Source organism: Artibeus jamaicensis, unplaced genomic scaffold (genome assembly GCF_021234435.1).
Source record: "Artibeus jamaicensis isolate MK-2021 breed Jamaican fruit bat unplaced genomic scaffold, CSHL_Jam_final scaffold_1964, whole genome shotgun sequence".
Classification (NCBI taxonomy): Eukaryota; Metazoa; Chordata; class Mammalia; order Chiroptera; family Phyllostomidae; genus Artibeus; species Artibeus jamaicensis.
Window position 1 is genome coordinate 6,763,130 of NW_026522030.1, and position 21,045 is coordinate 6,784,174.

At 51.7% G+C, this 21,045-nt stretch overlaps 1 protein-coding gene across 4 annotated transcripts in view; it reads left to right on the plus strand.

Annotated features, from left to right (window-relative positions):
* The window catches only part of WHRN (whirlin), a 76,659-nt gene that overhangs the window by 39,033 nt on the left and 16,581 nt on the right, over nt 1-21,045 (plus strand). For all 4 annotated transcript variants that reach the window (XM_037139466.2, XM_037139467.2, XM_037139468.2 and 1 more), the window contains 4 exons: nt 15,391-15,593; nt 16,842-16,878; nt 17,992-18,204; nt 18,950-19,159. In XM_037139466.2, the coding sequence (XP_036995361.2) occupies nt 15,391-15,593; nt 16,842-16,878; nt 17,992-18,204; nt 18,950-19,159 (663 nt within the window). The remainder of the gene's footprint in view (nt 1-15,390; nt 15,594-16,841; nt 16,879-17,991; nt 18,205-18,949; nt 19,160-21,045) is intronic.

Below are 21,045 nucleotides of genomic sequence, written 5' to 3' on the forward strand. Positions count from 1 at the left end.
AATTTATTTCTGGTTTTCAGTATAACCCTGTAAGGTAACTAGCATTAGTTGTCTTTGTAGGTGAGAAAAATGGAAGGGATTTTTGCTCAAGGTCACAAGCCAAGAAGGAGCTGGCCAGGGTCCTCGGCCTGGCTCCGTCCAGTCATGCCCAGTCGAGCAGTTTCTACCATGGAGCCTGCCTCCGGGGCAAAAGGGCAGTCTGTGTTGCCCCTGGGATGAAACCAGCCCAAGGCCGTTCCTTGCAGGTCCTCGCTGGCAGGCAGCCCTGCCCCACAGAGACTGCTGGGAGGAATCGTGGCACAGCAGCCCCTGATTGCTTTGGGGACTTGAAAATCCCCTGGCTCTTTAAGCAAGAGGTGGGATAATAACTTTCATGTGATCACTGAGCTCCAGCTTAGAGGACGGACTTGCCTCCCTCTAGAGCTTTTCCCTGGGCTGCCTCTCCCAGAGGGACAGTGGCCCCCTTGTGCTCCTGGGGAGGGGCTCCCGAGCCCTGAACCTCAGAGACGGCATCTTGCTTCCCTTCCCAGGGTCTGCAGAGGAGCTATGCTGAGGTAGATTCCAGGCCCTCTAATAATATTAATAATACCGATTATAACAACAATAATGTCTGGGCAGCCCTGGCTGGTGTACAGGTGCAGTTGGTTGCAGCATTGTACCATAACTGAAAAGTCGTGGGTTTGACCCCCAGTCCGGGTGCATACAGGAGGTAAGTGACCGATTTCTCACATCCATGTTTCTCTCCCTCCCTTCCTCTCTCTCTCCCTTCTGCTCTCTCTAAAAACAATGAAAAAAAATGTCCTCAGGTAAGGATTACAAAATGATAAGAATAATAATGGCAGGACACAATGAACTCTGTGTGTGTAATCCAGTGCCTGGCCTATGATAAGCACCCTCCAAAATGGAAGCTCTAATTGCGTGAGTGGTTTTCATTAGCCACACGATTGTGGGTGCCGGTGGGTGAGAGTGGCCGGTAAAGGCATCGCAAGTCTCAGGTAGCTGATGAGCCTGCCCTGAGAAAGAACAGCTTTTCCTGAGGAGCTGGAAGGTGATTTCTTTCCTAAGGACCCTGGCACATGCTGGGTGGCTGTTTTAACCTTTCTCCGCTGGCTATGCCACATTCTCCATCCTTCCTAGGATACTCTTGTAGCTGGATTTGTAAACTGGCCTCTGAATGGGTGCTTAATAAACTGCAGAAGTTCAAGTTGCTTAGTCCTACTGCCTGGCTTTTAAAGGAGCTCCTATGCAGGCTACTGCCCAGAAGAGAAATGCTTAGTTTCTACACGGGGGCCCCTTAGAGGAGGAGCCCAGCTGTGGCTTGCCCTGTTCACAGGAGGAGGGGAGAGTGTTCCAAAGGGGAGAGCCCAGGGCCCCTGGGAACACAGTCTCCGCCTGAGGGAGGTGGTCGGAAGGGGCTGGCTGTGGTTTTTCTTCTATTCCCTCCTTCCCACGCCGCTGAGCAAGGGGCCTGGAGCTGCTGAGTGGTGGCTGACCAGCATGGGAGGGTCATCCATCAGTTGCTCTTCTGGCTCCACATGTGGTCATGCCAAGGTCAATGCCGGCACATCAAGGATATGCATGGTTTGCTGGATCTGAGGTCAGCCTGTGCCCCCATTTCATAAGAGTGTTCTCTTAGCAGCTTTCAGAGGTTGGGGTGTCCAGCAACCTGAGAGGAGCTTTGCTCCAGAGGTACTAACGTAGGCCCTTTGGAGAACTTTGTTTCTTCTTAGCTTTAATTTTTTCCCAGCTTCTAAAGTAATAGGTTCAGTACATAAGACACACACACAGACAGACAGCAGAGGGACCCAGACCATCCCACCTCCTGAACTCAACCTTGATTAGAATCCTTTTTTAGATATAATTCACATGTCGTAAAATTGACCCCTTTAAAGTATACAAAGCAGTGGTTTTTAGTGTATTCACAAGTTGTACAACCATTACCACTATCTACTTTCAGAATATTTCATCACCGCCCCCCCCCCAAAAAAAGGTTCCTGTGCCCAGTAAGCAGTCACATTCCGTTTCCAACTGTATAGATTTGGGGCATTTCACATCGATGAATCATAGTGTGTGTGGCCTTTCTGCACAGCGTTGTAGTATATTCGGGAAGCTCCCTGTGGTCACTGAGTGACGTTCTGTTGTACGGCTCCTCCACGCTTTGTTTATCCACTCCCGAGCTGCCAGACGTGCGGGCTGTTTGGGCCTTAACGTCTGCATGTAGCTCCTCTCAGACCTTCCTCCGTACCTTTCTACGTGATTGGCGTGCCATACTGGATACTGTTTTGCATCCCTTGTTTCATTTGCATTTTTCCCATGTAATTAAAAACTTCTCGTAAGTGCAGTTTGTGATAACTGCATGGTATCATCTCATCTTGTGGCTGAGTTATAATTTACCTAACCTTTCCCTTGCAATCAGGTGTTTAGTTCAATTTCAATTGAAACAAGGTTTTAAAAGGAGCGGCACATGGGAAAGACCTTGGAGGGTCTTTCCGGCACAGGTTAAACTGCCCCCAAGCCAATCTGTGCTGGCAGGTGGCAGGCGGGGATCAGGAGTGACATCCCAACTGCTAAGAGACGTGGACTGGGCGGCATGCAGAAGGTGCTTTCTCCAGGTGGCATCAGCGCAGCTAAGGGCCCGGGCCCCAACCCCGAGGGACGTGTTTCATGTCGTGCTCCCCCGCCCCCACAAAAGTTTACTTTTGTTATTTAACACTTGTTTTTCTTTTTGCTCTCCACAATATGGGCCTCATATACAATCTGGAGAGCACCGAAAATGAATTAAAAGCTTGAAATTAGAATCACCTGGAATTCACCACTCAGAGCCAACTCCTGTGAACATTTTGGCATGTTCCTTCCCAGTCCTTCTAATGGAATTGAAAACCACATAAGATGAGCAATTTTAAGGACTCTTTAAAAAGCTGAATTCAGAAAGAAAGCGCCTGTTGATTGCGGAGGACGTAGCAAGTCCTGCACTGAAAGAAAAAGTGGCGTGGCGGTTTTGGCGCGTGTCCTTCCAGAGTGGTGTGCTTACGTGGAACGTGACATGGACAAGACCAGTTCAGCAAAACTGGGACCCGAATATTTGCTTTCCTCCGCCCTCCATTGACAGGGCTGCTTTAAGATCCTTCCAAGTCAGAAAGACCTTTGCAAAATTTGAGGGTGCAGGGTGGTGTTCACTTCTTTTGAGACAGGAAATACATTCATGTGTACAGACTTACCATATGTAAAGAGAGTTCCTGAGAGAATGCCTGAGAACTGTTGGTGGTGGTTACTTCCGAGTCTCAGTGGGGGCCGGAGACTTCAGGTGGTCTGGACGTGTGTTTTTAAGGGAAGGGGGCTTTAGAGAGGCAAGATTTTTACAGTTTTATATACCCTTCTTTTTTTTTTTTGTTTGACTGTTTCTACTGTGTGCTCATGTTGACTTTGTAATTTTAAAAAGGTTTCATTGGAAAACATCATGCCATGTCATAAAAATTTTTGCAACATTATTTTTTGTGACTTCACAGTATCCCTGTATGAGCATACCATACAATATTTGGCTGATCAATTCCTAGACTTTTAAGAAGAGGTCCCAGTTATTTTCGTAATTTCTTGTGTTGCATACCCATGGCCATCTTCTTGGGGTTCATTCCTAGAAGTTGCAAAGGTGTTTGCACCGTTTTGTCAAATATTTCTTAGCGAGTTGGAACCAAGTTGCTGTCCAGTTGGCAAAAGCTCCAGACGCCCTGTTAGCCCTTCTTCACCAAGACTGAGGGAGGGGGGAGGCCTTTGGTTGTCCGTTTCTGTTTGGTTAACTGTAAGTGTCCATCATGTCTGAGCACCAACTATGTGGTGGGCAGAAAAATGAGCCTCAAAGATGCCTACACCCTAATCCCCAGAACCTGTGAATGTGTTAGGTTATATGACAAAGGAGGACTAAGATTACAGATGGAATCAAGGTGGTGAATCAGCCGGCCTTGAGAGGGGGGATGATCCTGGATCAACCAAGTAGGTCCAATGTGATCACAGGGTCCTTGAAAGTGGGGGGAGGGAATCAGAAGAGAGAACCAGAGAGGGGGCCCTTTGAGAAGGACTTGGCCTGAAGATGCTGGCTTTGACAGTGGAGGAGCGTGGCTACCAGGCAAGGAAGGTGGAGGGCATCTGGAAATACGGAAGAGGCAAGGAACGCACTGTGCCCGCAGCCCCCTGAAAGGAAGGCGCTCAGCCCACTGACATTGGGATCTCAGCCCAGAGAGACGCGTGTTGGACATCTGACTTCGGGAACTGTAGGGTAGTAGGTTCGTGGTGGTTGTCACGGTGGCTTTAGGGAGCTAATACAGTACCCGCTGTATCCCCAACACAAGCAAAGTGCTGGCCCTTTGGAGGAACTTGGCTCCCACCTAGAGAGTCCAATGTATTGACTGCCTTACCCAGTCTTAGGAGACAAAAGCAGTTTCAGAACTGCCTCACGCGTATGCCTCACTGTGAACAGCAGACCTGCTTTCCAGTTTGTTTGCAGCTCATTTTGTTTTGAAACAGAGAGTTTAGGGTCAACATATTGCGTTCCTTTGACTATTTTTTTCCTCTTCAGCTTAGTTCTGTTATTCATTTGTTTCTGCCGGCATTCAGTAGGGCTTCCCTGATCTGTATTGATTTATTTTTTCTTTTTGAGTAACTAAAACATCAAAATCATACAAAAAAGGCATACACCAAGTATTACTTCTTTCCCACACTCCTTCTGGTCACTCCTACCCACTCCTTGCAGGTAACTAAACAAAGTAGTTCTTTTGTTTGTTTTTTATTCCTGTGCTTTTTGCAAAACCAAGCAGGTACAAGTATACTTTCTCCTTTCTTATACAAAAGGCAGTAAGTATGCTATAGATTCTACTTTGCACTTTAATGTGTAAAATTTAATATCCTGCCAGTCACTTCATGTCAGTGTGCAGAAAACATTGTTCTTCTTTACTGCTACAGAGCGCTCCACCCTGAGGCTCCACTGTGTGGCTCCGCCTCCCTTTATTCGGCCGCTCTCCTCGGTGGGCATTCAAGTCGTTTTCATTAATTTACAGTTAACACATCGCACGGCCATGAGTAACTGATGCAGATGTGGTGTCTTACTTGTGGGTGTGTATCTTCAGGGTAAATTTCTACAAGTGTGGTTTCTGGGTCAAAGGGTCGTACACGTGGTTTGCTGAGGATCGCCCAGCTCCGCTGCGTGAGCGCTGTTCTGTCCTGAGCTCCGCCAGCCCAGCCCGAGCGTGCCTGCTGCCCACAGCCTGCGACAGGCACTGCCAAGGTGCCAGTCCGACAGGTTGGAAACAGCGTCTCGATGTAGCTTTCTTTATTCTGCAATTTTCTTGTTATGAATGAGGTCGAACACCTTTTCTTAACGTTAGGGGACTGTTGTTCTTTGTGTCTTTTTTTTGTAACTTGTTCATGGCTCGTTCATTATCCTTTTGCTATTAGAATTTGGGATTTTTCCTCTAAAATTTAAGAATTCTTTATCTGGTAGGGCTCATCAGCCTCTTATCTGTGATTATAAGCTACAAATGTTTTCTCTTCCACTGTCATTTTCTTTCGCTTATAGAGCTTTTTTCTTTTTTAGTGTGAAGTCTTTTTTATTGTTATCTAGTTTAATTATCAATTCTTTCTTTTGGTGAATTTGAATTCTCCTTGGAAAACCTTTCCCTATGCCCAGGATAGAGAGAATTTTTTTTCTTTTAATTCTTGTGAATACATCCCCCCCCTTTAGATCTCTGATTCATTTAGCACTTATTCTTGTATAGAATATGAGATACAGATCCAATTTTATCTCTTTCCAAATGGCTACATAGTTACCCGCATGCAGCACATTAAAAAGGCCGTCTTTGCTGCAGAGGTTCGTGACGCCACCTTCCTCAGCCTCTCCATTTCTATGTATCGGTCCTGGAGTCTGTTTCTAGTATGTTCCCCTGTTTGTCTGTCTGCTCAGGAGTCTGTGCCAACATCGTAGAGTTACAGAAATTTTAGAGCAGATTTTAGCATCTGGTACCTCCTCTCGCGGCTCTTCTCGATCTGGATTTTCACGGCCAGTCTGACATTTTGATTTCTTAATTAAAAAACTATCATTTAAAAGATGAATAGATTCATTTTGAGGGCAGTGTGAGGTTAACAGAAAGATTGAGCAGAGAGTACAGGGTTCCCATGTACCTCCTCTACCCCTGTCCTTCCCACTTCAGGGTCTCCTGTATTAACATTTTGCATTGATGTGGCGTATCTGTTACAATGACAAGCCACTATTGATACATCATTAACAAGGTCCACAGTCTACGTTAGGATTCTCTCTCGGTGGTGTATACTCTGGGTTTTGACAAATGCGTAATGTTATGTACCCACTATTACAGTATGGTACAGAGTAGTTTCACTACCCTGAACATCCCCTGTGCTCCACCTGTTCGTGCCTCCCTCCTCCCAGAACCCTGGCAGCCAGAGGTCTTTTTACTGTCTCCATAACTGTGCCTTTTCCCAAATGTGGTAGAGCTGGAATCATGCACTGTGTAGCCTTTGCTGACTTAGCTTTGCACCTAATAATAAACGCTTAAGGCTCCCCCATGCACAGTTTTAGTTTTTCACATGAACTTTTGTATCAGCTTATTTAACAAAAGCTTGTTGGTGTTTTTATTGGGGTAATAGTAAATTTTCAACTGAGAGAGAACTCTGAATCCTTTCCAAGGGCGGGATTTTTTTTTTGGTTCACATTTTTCTCCTTGCTGAGTCCATTTTGAGTGTTTAAAGTGTGTCCCATATTGGTGCTGCATGTTTAAGTTCATTACTCTCTCGTCTGTTGCCCCTTCCATTATGTCTTCTGACTGGTCACTGTGCATATGATGGCTGTGGACTTGAACTTGAGAACACTGATTCTTGCAGTTGTATGGGGCAGGTGAGAGGGCCAGGTTCCAGGCCAGCTTCACCCGGACGAACTGACAGGCCTTGGCCATGACATTTCCCTTCGACTCCTCGCCCCTCTTTTTTTTCCTTCCAAAATGAGAGGCTGGACAAATGTGCACCGTTTTCCAGAGTGTAATTCCAGACAAAACAAAATCGTGATTTGTGTTTTCACCTCTTTGCCTTCCATTTGATTGAAAAAGTTGGGTGTCCTTTTCCTGCTGCCGTGCACAGAGCTGGGTTATGAGTACCAGCTCCCTGCATGCCCTGCCCGTGTGAGACTAGACCTTCACATACATGGAGATGTCTCCTGCCTGTCTGCAGAAACCAGAAGGAGACTTGCTTGCTCGTGTGTGTGCTAGTCCCTGTCCACTTAACCATTTACTCACTCATTCACTGATTCTGTCAGGGTGCCTCCCATGTGCTATGCAAGGAGGATGTACCCTGAACTCAATGCTGACAGCTCAGCATGACTGTAAGCCATGATGAGGACTGTGGGGTGAGCGTCAGGGTGCTCTGGGGCAGGGACTGGGGATACCTGCCTCGGAAAGGGTGGTCAGAGAAGACCTCTTGGAGGAGATGTCATCTGAACTGAGATCTGAAGGTTGAACAGGAGTTATCCAGGTAAGGAATGGAAGGAAAACTCTTTGGGGCAGAGCTACAGCATATGCACAGGCCTTGAGGTTAGAAAGGGCTTCATCTCTTCAAAGAGCTGAGAGGTGACAAGTGTGGATAGATTGGAAAAAGCTGCGGGAGGGAGGTGTGAGATGCATTAGCATGCTGAGGCCCCTCTTAGGCTAGGTAAAGGGCTTAGACGCTGGTGGGGAGTTTTAGGAAGTCTGACAACATCAGACTTGCAGCCAAATCAATCAAATGGATCCTGTTGCTATACAGGGAGGGCAATTAGTCATGGTTCTCCAGAGAAACAGAATAGATAGGTGGATATAAGAAATTTATTATAGGAGTTAATTCATGTGATTCCGGAGACTGAGAAATCACATCTGCCACCTGCAAGCTGGAGAACCAGCAGAGCTATGGTGTAATTCAGTCCAAGTCCAAATCCTCAGAACCAGGGGATCCAATTATGCAAATTCAGGTCCAAAGGCCCAATAATCAGGGACCAGTGGTGTGAGCCTTAGAGTCCTGAGGCCCGAGAACCAAGGAGTGCCAACGTCCGGGGGCAGATGACGAAGGAGGTCTCCACTCCAGCAGAGTGGCCTCTCCCTTCCTCTGCCTTTTGTTCAGCTCCAGTGTCAAGAGGACTGGATAATGCCCGTGCACACTGGTGAGGGCGACCTTCTTCATTCAGTCCACCCATCTAAATGCCAGTATCTTCCAGAGACACCCTCAGAGGTACATCCAGAACTGATGATTTCCCAGGCACTGGGCATCCCTGAGTCCAGCCTAGGAGACACGTAAAATTAACTGTCAGAGGAGGGTGCTGGAGGGGTGGGGAGGGCAGGAGCAAAGAGGCCATGATGGTGGCCCCAGTGAGAGGCCACGGTGGCCGGGGTCAGAGTGGACTAGTGGGGACAGAGGGGAGTGACTAGATTAGGGATCCGTTGGAGGGGAGGTAGCATTCGGTGGGCTTGACGGTGGGCCCAGCAGATTTGAGGCTTTGGGTCCTGAGCGCTGAGATCAGGGGCCCTGAAGGAGCAGAGTTCGGAGGAGGGAGCGGGGAGGCCAGGCCTCGGGGCTGAGGCACCTGCTCAGTGTGGCAGCAACAAGCCCCATGTGGCTATCGAAGTGCAGCTAATGTGACTGCGGAAACGAATTTTTAATTTAACTCAATTTAAATAGCAGTGGGTGCTGTGTCAGACAGCACAGTTACAGGAAGTTGCTGCTCTTGCCGAATGTCCTTTTGACAGAGCTGGTTCAGAGTGACTCTGAGTCGTCTGCTTGGGCAGTGGCAGTCTGGGGCTCCGGAGAGCAGCTGGGCTGGACTCAACTCCTACTTTGCTACTTGCTTGCTTGCTGGATGCCCCTGGGGAAGTGAGTGCACCTCTCTGAACTTCTCTACCCTCACCTAGAAAACAGGACACCACTCTGTGCCTTGTGTGGTGCCTGTTACGTTTAAAGTGACATTGTGTGGGGTCGCTGACCTTGGAAGGCACTCTGGGGAGTGGGGAGCTGGTATTCCCCCCGAGTTTGGCCTTTACAATGAACATGTTTACTTGGAAGCTGGTATCTCCTGTGTAAAGAACTCACTAGCACCTCCTCTGCCCTAGCTCTCACCTTGGCTTGACCTTGAGCAAGTCCTTTCCCTCTCTGGGCTTCAACTTTCCATGGATGACGTGGGGGTTGGTGGTGGCCTTCATTGAGGGCCCAAGTCCTGAGCAGAGAGTAAGCAAGTACTGGCGACTGACCAACGTGCTGGCGCCAGCAGGAACCGGAAGGCAGCAGGAGTCACGGTGGAGGCCGGCCACATCCAAGCTGCCATTTCCACCCCTGGCTTTCTGATTGGGTTCTGCCAGGGGAGGGCGCTAAACCACAGAGGGCTGTATGAAGGGCTCACCGAGGCCTGCTCTTACCCCTGACTCACTCTAGGAACCTTCTTAGCTTTTACCTTAATCCTTGAGAAAAAAATGAGAGCAAGATTTACTAACTTCAGAACCGTGGGGGAAAACGAATGTCTCATTAAACCTGCATTGTTCACTTGCACCCCCAACCACCCGCCAACAAAAAGGCCCACTGAAGTTTCCTACCTGACGTGCAAGACTGTTAAAGATTTATAATTGCAATAAAACTCTTTAATAGTAATATTTGAATTTCCATGGCGTTAATGCTATGACCAGCGGGGTCCTGATTCGAAGCCATGAAATCCGTTTCAATCAGCCTTGGGGAGGCAGTGGAGGTGGCCCTGAACCTGCTCCCCGCAGGCCCCAGGCCCAGCGCGCTGACCCCGCTGCACACCCTGAGGTCAGCTCCTGTCACCCCGCTCAGCCCACGGTGGGTTGTCAGCAGGCTTCTGACAACCCACCCCCCAGTACCTCTGGCAAGGGAGCGCAAGCTGCTGACATCCTGTGGCAGGTTCTTTGGGCTCATTTGTTTCCAGTTCTCCTCACCAGACGGGAATAGAGGGGTTGTATACATGGCAGGAAGCCGGGGGGGGGGGGGGGGCTGAGAGGAGCTGAGAGGCTGCGTAACAGACAGAGGAAGCATAGGCTGGTTTTTCTGAAGACGGGCTGACACTGGTCCGAGCAGGGGCTTTTCGGGATGGCAGCCCGAAGTCCAAATCCCAGTGCTTATCACTTCACCCCCTGCCTCAGGCTCCTCTGTAAAATGGGGTGACCGTAGGTGCCTCATGAGTGTGGTCAACACAAGTGGATCTGTTGATGCTGAAGGCAGGGCCCAGGGAGAAGGTGGGGGGGGAAGGTGGGGCAGGGTGGTTTCGAGAGACTCAGGAGGCAGACGGTTTGGTTGGTGAGTGACTGAGGGGGCACCCGTGGTTAAAAAAATGCTCTGTTTATTGAGTGCTTACAATAGCTAGATACTGTTTTATTTGTTTTATAGGTGGCCCATTCAATAAACATTAGTTGAGTACCTACTGTGTGCCAGGTGCTGTTTTGGGTACTGGGGGCACAGTGGAGAGTTTACTAACTCCTCTAATCCTGAAACCTATGAGGTAGCCACTGATTCTGTCCCCATTTTCCAGAGAAGGTAACTGAGGCACAGAGGGGTTAAGGAAATTATCCAAGGCCACACAGCTAGAACATGGCAGAGTCCGGGTTTGGACCCAGAGGGCATACTCCTGGGTCTGTGCTCATGAGCACACCCTGGATGGCCTCTCGCTTCTCTCTGTCACCACTAGTGGTCTCATCGCCGTGTTTGGAGGGAAGGAAGGTTTACAGTGGTAACATTAGTTTCCCTGGGTCTGGGTGGGATGGGGCGGGGGGCTCACTCCAAGCCTACTGAGCACTTCCCACTGCTTCACAGGCCTCCTCGCTGCTCCCCTGCACCTCGGCCCCGAGCACGTGGGTGCCTGCCTCTCGTGGTCAGCCAGTTTCAGGGCACATTGGTGTCCTGTCCTTGTCAAAGTCCCAACATGCTCTCCTCAGAGGGTCCCGAATCTGAGCCTGTCACTCGACAGGCGGTGGATGATGGAGGAGTCTCTTCTCTGTCTAAAATGAAGGGCATTCCCATGGTCCGCCTCCGTCCCTCCATCACTGGTGATAAATAGGATGCCTGGCGACAAATGAAATAAAGCCACCTTTATTCGTTTATCCTTCCGTGTCCTCCCCATCGGCGCCCCGATGGCAGGCTGAGCGTTATTGGACACTCGATCACTCTTTGCACCTGTCTTCCTTTCTCCAGGGGGTCGTGTCCCCAGGAGTTCGGGGCGACAGGAGTGTTTTCTTCAGCCCCAGACCCGTCCCTGTGCTTCCTGGGCCTCGGTCTCCCCACCGGCAGGCCTGGCAGGCGCAGCATCTGTGCCTCTTCCCTTTTTGCCTTGTTGACCCACATTGTCTGACTCAAAGCTGGCTTCAGTGGGTGAGGAAGCATAACATTTCAGTGAATCAATGCATAGAGCTTTCAGTTCTTTGGGGAGGAGCAGGGGTCAGGTTAAGATCTATAAACATGCCACATCTAAGTTCACATGGCACAAACCAAAGGAAAAGGGGAAGCGGATAGAAGTGAGACTGCAAAGGAGGAAGGACCATCTTTTTCCTGTCCCTTCACCAGTTTCCAAAGCCTCCTGCACGCCAGGCACAGGCTGGGAGGAGGGTGGCAGAGAGCAGTAGGGAGGATGTGGAAAGCTGGGCTCAGATGCTGGCTCATTGCCCGCTTCCTGCGTGACCAGTGACCTTGCGCAGATCAGTTGACATCTCAGCCTGCCCCCTCCCTTTGGAAGGAAAGTGAATTGCTATTGCAAGAGTCTCTCCCATGGTGTCATCCTCTGTGCCAAGCGGTCCATTTGATTCTCACAGCCACCCCGGACTGCTGGTGGGGTCACGCCCACTTGACAGATGGGAACATTGAGGCGCGGGCTCCACTTGAGAGCAGTGCAGGACCACACGGCTGCTGTGTTCGGTTGCCTGGTTTCAGAACTTGGGGCGTCTTTCTGTTGCACCGTAGGGCTGAGACTTCATAGCCCGCTGGCCCCACAGGGCTGCTGTGAGCAGCAGGGGCACTGGGTTCATTTGAAACCGGTTTGTGGGCTCTGAATGACTGTGAGTGAGCAGACAGCTGTTCTGACAAGACTCCCAGACCTCGGGGAGCTTTCCAACAAGTTAGAGACTCTGAGAGAACCGGACGCAGACAAACGGGAGCAACTCAGACCAACCCAGACGCTGCAGAGGGCTGAGCGGGGCCCCCAAGGCCGGCCCCGTCTGCAACTGCACTTCTAAAACGGGCCCTGGAGCAAGAAGAAAGACAGGAGAGGGCTGGAAAGAGATGGAGAAGATGGGCTCACGTAGCCCCCCATTCATTTGGGGTTTCCCTAGTGTGACTCCTATTTTGTGCCTGTCCCCTGGATGGGTCACACGTGACCTCCATGCTGCCTCTCCCGAGTCTATGTTTATTTAACAGGCATGAGGGAGAAATGTGACTAACACAGCAAGCCTGTGATTTAGAACCTAATCACAGATACTAATGCCTAGGACGAGGCAGAAGTAAGTGGTGTGCTGGGCATCCGAGGACTGCCTATGTGACAGGCGCCAGGCTCAGGGCGAGGGACAGTGACTGAAGGTTGGTAACCACAGCACAGAATCAGCCCCTACCCCAAGAACCGTTGGCCCAGCAGTTACTGACACCTCCACCCCAGCACTGCCAGATTCAGCTAATAAAAATGCAGGGTGCCTGTTTACATTTGAGCTCCAGATAAACAACAAATACTTTTTTTAGCGTCCATATGTCCCATAAAGTATTTGGGACACTGCCCCCGACCCTTTCCCCAGCCTCGCTGTGGAGGGTCAGGGTAGATGGAATTGAATCGTCCTTTCCTTTGTCCCACTGCCACCCACCCTGTCCTGGGCCTGGACCTGCAGGGCGAGGCTTGCACACCAAAGGCTTCCCTGCCTCTCAGATGCTACTTCCTGTCGTTAAACTGCGGGATGAAATCACGTGTGTGGGGAAGAGTAGAGGGGATTCCCTTCACTCCGTAACAGCCAAAGCGATCGAGAGGGATACTCAGGAACACAGAGCACTTCTGCAGGTGAAGACTGCGGCCTGGGCTTGGTTGTGGGGGGCAGCTGGACACGGGGGACAGGTGGAGCCTCTGCTGCTCAGGAAGGAGGGAAGGTGCAGCTGGTGGCCAGGGGAGAGAGAAGCTGGGAGCAGGTTGCCATGGCGAATGGGAGGCGGCCAGATCCGTACCTCCGTGCATAAGCACTTCTTGAGCACTTGCTGTGTGCCCAGCCTTTTCCAAGGAGTCCAGCTGGGGCTGCCCCGTTCTCAGGGACCTCAGTGAGACAGAAGGAGAGAATGGTGATATCACTGGCGGCAGGGGAAGCAGTTGCTGATTTCTGTAGGGAATTGGAGGACAATCCCGGGCTGGCACCCCCTTTTTACACGCAAGGAAACTGAGGCACAAAAGCTACAGAGGGTTCACCTGAGTTCACATGACATGGAAGTAGTGGAGTCATGATTTGAACCCTGGCCCGTTGGTCTTTGAAACCCTTAACCATAATGCTTTGCTGCCCCCTGGATCTGGTGGGTGGTTGGAGATTTTTACTCAAGGAGGGATGGCGTGGGAGTAAAAAGTGGAGGAAAAATGAACGTGCCGTGAGGCCTGAGGCCAGTTTGGATGTCGATGGCTGCAGGAGGGATGCTGGCTGAGGACCCCAGGTGTGAGGGGACAGGGACCCAGGCTAGGTGGACAGAAGGGTGGGGGAAGGTGAAGATTGGGCGGGACTTTCTGAAGGATCCACCGGGTGGGGGAAAGGCCGACTGGATCATGGAGGTGGGTGTTCAGACCTGGGCTCAGTGGGCAGGGCTGGGGAGTGCTGACAGGTCGGTGGCTGGACATGCTGGATTTGAAGGGACGCATGTGTCCCCAGGAGGAAAGGATTCCCCTTTCTCTGCAGAAGAGAGCGTTAGGGCCTTGGGACCAGCCCGACCTGGGTCTGCGTTCCACCGTCCTCTCCAGTAGCTCCAGGACCACACACTGTTCACTGAACCTCCCCGGGCCTCCGTTTTCTCCCCTGTGAGATGCAGAGCAATGGGACCTACCCTTCGGGATGTTGAGGAGATTATATAAGAAAAAATGTGTAAAGGGACGGAGCAGGTGCCTGGCACGCAGCGCCTGGCTGTAAAAAGCGGTTTAAAATTTGGGGCTCCAGGCCAGTGTAATAGACTAGTCCCCCGAGGCCTGCACAGACGTGGCCCCAGAGCTAAGAATGGAGGGGGATGGGTGTCAGATTTCTTATTCATCTGGTGGATTCTTATTGAGTCCTCTTACTGAACTCCCACTGTGAGACGGGCCCTGGGGGTGCAGTGTGGAGAGGCTGACGGACTCCGAGTTTGTGCCCAGTCTCTCCTGGAGACTCCCAGCTGCAGCAGGGGTGTTAAGGGAAGACAGGAAACCGGGGCCCAGGGTTTCAGTCCTCAGCCTTCGTCGTCACATCTTTTCTCTTCTCTTTCTTCCAAATCTCCACTTCACTCGCCTTTTCTAAATCTGGCTTTGAAAAATGCTGGAAAATCCCCCTGGGGTTGATCACATGCCATCAGCAGGCTGGGAAGCTGGGGAGAAGGGAAAGCACCCATGAATAGCTGGTGTTCTGAGGCTGCTCTTCGAGACCACAGTGGGGGTGACCCTGGGCAGCCGCTCCCTGGCATGGAGTGCAGCACCCCCACCTGCGACAGCCCTCCGGGTTTAAAGGAGCCGCACGCACAGGTCTTTCATACGCACCCACCTCCCACTGCAGCTTCTTCCCAGCAGCCTCCACTCCTTAGGTCGCAAGTTTATTTGTATTGGAAGGCTAGGGTTTTTTTCCATTTTGTATCCTTTCATTAAAAATGAGTTTTTACATTACAAAATAGAACTCCCGGCTTGTTGTAAGAGTTCAAACAGTATGTTATTGCTTTAACGGGAGGCTGCTTTTCTCATTTACAGCTTGTTTTCTTGAGTAAATTAAAGTGGTGTTTGGATCTTAAGGTACCGGTGATGTAAGGATGCATGCTTGAAGTAAAAATCTCAACAATAGAGAAAATGGAAATATGCCTTCGTGCCTTTTGCTTCGTTCTGCCCCAGGTCTGCCCCTACCCTGGCCTCTGGCCTCTGAGATGACTTGTTTTCTGGAACAGGGGACCCTTGGGGACCTGGTTGTAGACCCAGCCCTCAAACCATTGCTGGGTCAAAGAGGAGGTGGCCCTTTCCAGGGATGGGAGCTAAGCATAACCTCAGGCATCTGCATAACCTCTCCGAGCGTCGGTGACCTCCGCAGCAGGCCGGCCGGGAGAACTGGGATCAGGGCTCTGAAGCCCCTGGCACAAGTCAGTGTCCTGCAAACAGCCCAGGTGACTGTTGTTGTGTTGTGGTCTCGACAGGTTGGGGACCAGATTCTGGAGGTGAACGGGCGGAGCTTTCTCAACATCCTGCACGATGAGGCGGTCAAGCTGCTCAAGTCATCCCAGCACCTCATCCTGACCGTGAAGGACATCGGGAGGCTGCCCCATGCCCGCACCACCGTGGACGAGACCAAGTGGATTGCCAGTTCCCGGATTGGGGACCCCGCCATGAACTCAGCAGGGTCAGGTCACACTACCTGCTCTGAGCCTCAGGACCCCCGGGCTGTTTGTGAAAGCCACTGTGTCCCCCTCCCATCCCTTCGCCACGCTGATCTGTCAGGATGGCACCAGTTCCCAGAGCCTAGGGTCCCAGCACCAGGGTCCCTTTCGTTTCTGTGCATGACCTTGGGCCTGTCCCTTCTCTCCTGGCACCCGTTTCCGGTGGAAAGCTGACCCTCGTGGTCCAGCTCTCTTGTTCTTTATTTGCCTCTGGCAAGTCACTTAACTTATTTCGGTGCCCTTGGTTGCTTTGTCCGAAAAGTGAGTCCTAAACCCTGCTCCTGTCCCTGATCTGTGAATGGGAATCTCATCAGTCACCTAGAGGAAAGGGTTTTGGAAGTCTCACGATGAGACTTAGTTGCTAATATTGTAATGTGTCACTTTTGGATACCTTTTTTTTTTTCCAATTCTCACCCAAGGATACACTCACTGATTTTAGAACAAGAGGAAGGGGCGGAGGGAGAGAGAGAGAAACATCGATTGGTTGCCTCCCTTGTGCTCCCTGACCAGGGATCAAACAGGCAACTTTGGTGCGTGTCCTGACCAGGGATCGGACTTGCAGCCACTTCAACCAAAGGAGCTACCTGGCCAGGGCTCACCTTTGGGTTTCCATCAGAAGCCTCAGACAGGGTGGTGCCCCTCCCAGGTCAAGTACACCCCAGAGCGTCTCTCTCTTCCTTCTCTCCTTTCTAACCTACACAGTGTCACAAATGTTTTAAATTAGTTGCCAACATGTTAAAAGATCCCAGCTTTCCCACTAAAAAACAAACAAACAAAAAAAACTGGACCTCTGGCTGCTTCTTAAAAATCAGGAAATCTGGCACCTCGAGCCCATTTAAAAATTTTTTTCCATGAAAACGTGCTGAACACCTAGCTGCACCTGAGAGCTCTGTCTTCAGTGCTCCTGTCCACGGTGCCCCCCTTCCTAGGACTGACCTGACTCCGAGGCCACAGGTCTCGCCCCTGGAGGGTTGGAAACAACTCAGGAACCTGCCGTGCCCTGTTTTAGAACTGCTGTCCGCGTAGGTTGACTGGGAGTCCATGAGCCGCCCATCTGTCCAGGGGTTCACCTGCCCTTGAGTAGCCCCAGCGAGTGGAGGCCATGGTTCTCTCAGAGCTTTGCTCCTCCTGCTGCACATCAACCCTTTCCCTGCCCGTGCTCATCTGAACTGCGCACACGTGCAGCTGAACAGGCTTGTCTTTCCCGATAGGTTTCCTGGGGATCTCGCCGTGGACGGGACAGGCAAGGTAGGGTGCTCTCCATCCGCAGGCATCCTCGGCTGCTTCTTAGCCGCCTTGGGGGGAGCTCCGGACCTGGCATGTGTGCAAATGACCCACATACATGATCTCATTCATTTGGGAAGCCTGCTGATTGTCTGTCTGTCCGTCTCCCATCCCACACATGTCTGTGAGTGCCACCAGGTTGTGGGCACCACCCGATGCCATCCCCGACACTGGGGCCAACGGCAGTGAACAGACCAGATCAGGTCCCTGCCCTCGCGGAGGTCACCCCCAGTGAAGGAGACACACATAGAACAAAGTAAACTACACACATGTCTAATCACCAAAGTCGTTCACCGCCGTGAAGACGAGATGCTCAGCATCATGAGATGCCTCATTTAGAAAATGGGGCGAAGGCTGTCTGGAGCAGTGTCATGGTGTTTGGGCGGTGAACCCCATGTTAGACAGAAGTCTGGAGTGGGAGGGGGCTGTGCCGGAGGGGGCGGGGCAGGCTGAGGGCGGGGCTTGTTGGAGGAAGGGAGAGTGAGGGAGCGAGGTGAGCCAGGGGTTATTGGGACCAGGATGGCAGCAAGTGGGATGGACGGATACCCACCGGCTATTGCGGGCCACGTGAGAGGCTTGGTTTCTCACCTAAAACGATGGGATGCCCTCGAAGAGCTTACCCAGGGAGCAAAAGGAGGAGATCTGTGTTTTCCTGAGGTCATTTCAGCAGCCGAGTGTAGGTAGGTGACAAGGAGAGACCAGGCCCAGGGCATCTGGGACACAGCTCATGACAGTAGAGAAAGTGGTGGGAGGGGGTGCAGCTATGTTTTGGAAATCAAGTTACTATTATCCCCAGTTTACCAAGGGAGGTATTGAAACCTAGAGAATAAAATGAGAACCCTAATGACAAGGCTTCTCTCTGAATGGTCACGAGGATCTGAGGAAGTCACACACATTAAAGTGCCACGTAAGCCGTGAAACTCTGCAACTGCACGAGGCCACTTACACTCAGAACGTACTGGGAACGTGGCCTGCAGGTTTGCCGGGAGGGCTGAGAGGGCCTCCTCCCGTAGCCGTGTGGGCACTGGTGTGGCCTGGCCCCTGGGCCGCAGAGCAGCTCTGTCTCCTGTCTTTCAGCTGGGGTTTTACAAGGGGCCGGCCGGCTCCCAGGTGACTCTGAGCAGCCTGGGGAACCAGACCCGTGTGCTGCTGGAGGAGCAGGCGCGGCACATGCTGAATGAGCAGGAGCGCGCCACCATGGCCTACTACCTGGAGGAGTACCGCGGCGGCAGTGTCTCCGTGGACGCCCTCGTCATGGCCCTGTTCGAACTTCTCAACACCCATGCCAAGGTGACCAGCACCCCTCCCTGGGCAAGAGACAGGCTGGGGGGTGCTGGTGAGGCCTGGCCGCAGCTCTCAAGGGCTCTGCATCCCTCCTTGCTCCCCTGTGTCCCTACTTCTTTACCAGGAATCCACAAGGAATCTGGTCTAAACTGAACCTGAGCAAAGATGGTGACCCAAACAGCCCTCTGCCCCGGGGAAGCCCACAGAGTCCTGGGGAGACAGTCGGTTCAAGTGTCCTGTGATCGGGGCCCTGACTGACACAGTGGCTTTCAGTGCTGAGTGCACAATGAGAATCATCGGGATTGCTCTTAAAAAGCAGTACCTGGGCCCCACGCTGGCCCGGTTCACTCTGCACATCTGTGGATGGCATAGGCCACCAGCAGTTTTCACAAGCCTCTAGGTGGCTGCTGTAGTGCCCCACACAAAGGAAAAAGTGAGAGAACCTAGTGGGAGCTGTTACATTTGGGAAAATGTCACAGAGGAAATGCGATATGGAAAGAAGTAGGGGAAAGGGGCTCCGGGGTGATTGCAGTCATTCATGCTAAGATGCCAGGGAGGCGGAGTCAGGTGCTGCTGACCCAGCATCCAGGCCAGGGTGTTTGGACTTCTCCTGAGGGCAGTGGGGAGCCACTGAGGGTTAAGGAGGGAGGCCAGTGGTTAAGTTTGCATGCAGGTCATTTGGGGTAGGAGAGGGCTGTCCCAGCTGCTGGTGGGGCTCCCTGCTGAGTGCCGTACTTGTCCCTGCCTCTAGTTCTCACTGCTCTCTGAGGTGAGAGGCACCATTGCCCCCCAAGACCTGGGCCGCTTTGATCACCTGGTGCTGAAGCGGGAGATCGAGTCGATGAAGGCACGGCAGCCTCCTGGCCCTGGGACCGGTGACACGTATTCCATGGTCTCCTACAGTGACACGGGCTCATCCACAGGCAGCCACGGCACCTCCACCACCGTCAGCTCGGCCAGGGTGAGTGTCCCTGCCCCGTCCCTGGCACCGTGGCCAGCGGGCAAGTAAAGATACAGTCGGCCCTTCGTATCCACGGGTTTCACGTCCATGGATTCTACCACCCATGGACTGAAAGTCACTTGGAAATATGAACCCTAGAAGGCTCCAAAAGCAGAACTTGAATCTGCCATGTGTCAAGCACTATGCTGAACTCACGTGAATGAAGTCTTGCATAGGCGTGCTCTGCTGTAGCCTACATGCAAATACAGATCATATGCAAGTACTGTCCCCTTTCACATAAGGGACTTGAGCGTCCAAGGGTTTTGGTATTCATGTGGGGTGCTGAAACCAATCCCCCACGGATGTCGAAGGGTGACTGTACCGGCTTTGGAGTGAGACCCATCTGGATTCAAACCCCAGTACTTACCAACTGTGTGCCTGCCTTTCTGAGACTCAGTTTCTTTTTTTTTTAATTATTATTTTTCTGTGTCATTGTTCTGTTTAATTTCTAGGAAGCTGATGGGTTTTCCTTTTTACTTTTTTTCCTCTTCTCTCTTTTCAGTTTCTTTACCTGGAAAACCTCGTAATAGTTGAGTGCCTACTGCCTACCAGGCGTGGGCTCTAGGAGAAAACAGATGTGGCCCCGGCAGATGGGGCTCACAGTCCAGGGGTTCGGGGTGGGGGGAAAGGTAAAATTCACAGGTAGTGAGACAAACAGAACCAAGAGTGATAACCGTGGGAGGCTGCCGTGGGAAGCTGCGTGGCGTGTTCAGGGCAGAGGTCCTGGTGATCTGGGTCTTCCCCAAGACACCTGGGTCTTCCCTCTTGTCCTGGCACCCCACACCCAGCCTGGTTTTGCCCTATACTCCCCAAACCCCCCCAAAAGTATCTGGTCCATTCTCAGGGCATGATTAACTCACCCCCTGGATGGTCGGAGGCCAGTTAATCCTAGGAGGTCTTGCAAGGAAAGGGCAGAGGAAATGGCCTGCTAGTCGTGATGGGAAAAATACAGTTATTACCCTCCATGTCGGTGGTGGGGAAGGATGGCGCAGGGTGGGGGGCAAGTGGGAGGTGGAAAGATCTGGCTGGGCTCCACTCTCCTTTCCTGTCTGGAGGATTCCTCGCCACTCTCCCGGAAAGGCAGAGAATAGTCGAGTTTCCTAAGCACTCTTGCTCCCAGACCCCGAAATGAGAGCTTTCACAGGCAGAGTCTCAGTGAGACCCGATACAGGTGGTTGTCCTGGTGAAGAAGCCTGCAAGTCTTCACCTCACCCGGGCGCCCTCCACAGGCTCAGCCAGGGCGGCCTCCACATGCTCAGCCAGGGCTCCGTTTCTCGGACTCAGTTCTTCTGCCACCACAGTGCTTGGGCCTCCTGGAAAGCTAGGTCTTCTCTGACCAAGTCTTCTGAATAGGGTCCACCTTCTTCGGGCTCTGCCTTTCATGAGCAGATGTGACCTCGGACAAGTCATCTCTCGAGCCTCAGTTTTTACATCTGCGGAATGGGAATAATGACCCCAGCCCACCTGCTGGAAAGTCCTAGGGTTGCCCCACCGTGAACGACCATTTCCTGAAGGCCGTTCTCCGGGACGTGTGTCATTTCTGCAGGGCAGCGGGGACTCCTGGTTTCCTTCACAGACACAGTCAGAGGGAAGGAGTGCTGGTTGTAGCAATAGGGCCTCCCCCGGGCCCTCACCCCATCCCTTCATTATCTCTGCCCAAAGCATTCACAGTACAGAGAAAAGAGAATTGTGTTTATGTTGCCTCTGCATGTGTGTGTGCTCGTGCGTATGCAAGCATGCATGTATGTGCAAGCATGCATGTGTTTGGGGGTTTTGCTATGCCCACCCTATCCCTAATATTTATTTGATGTATTTTTCTTTTTGCCTTTTGCCCACCCTACTCCCTA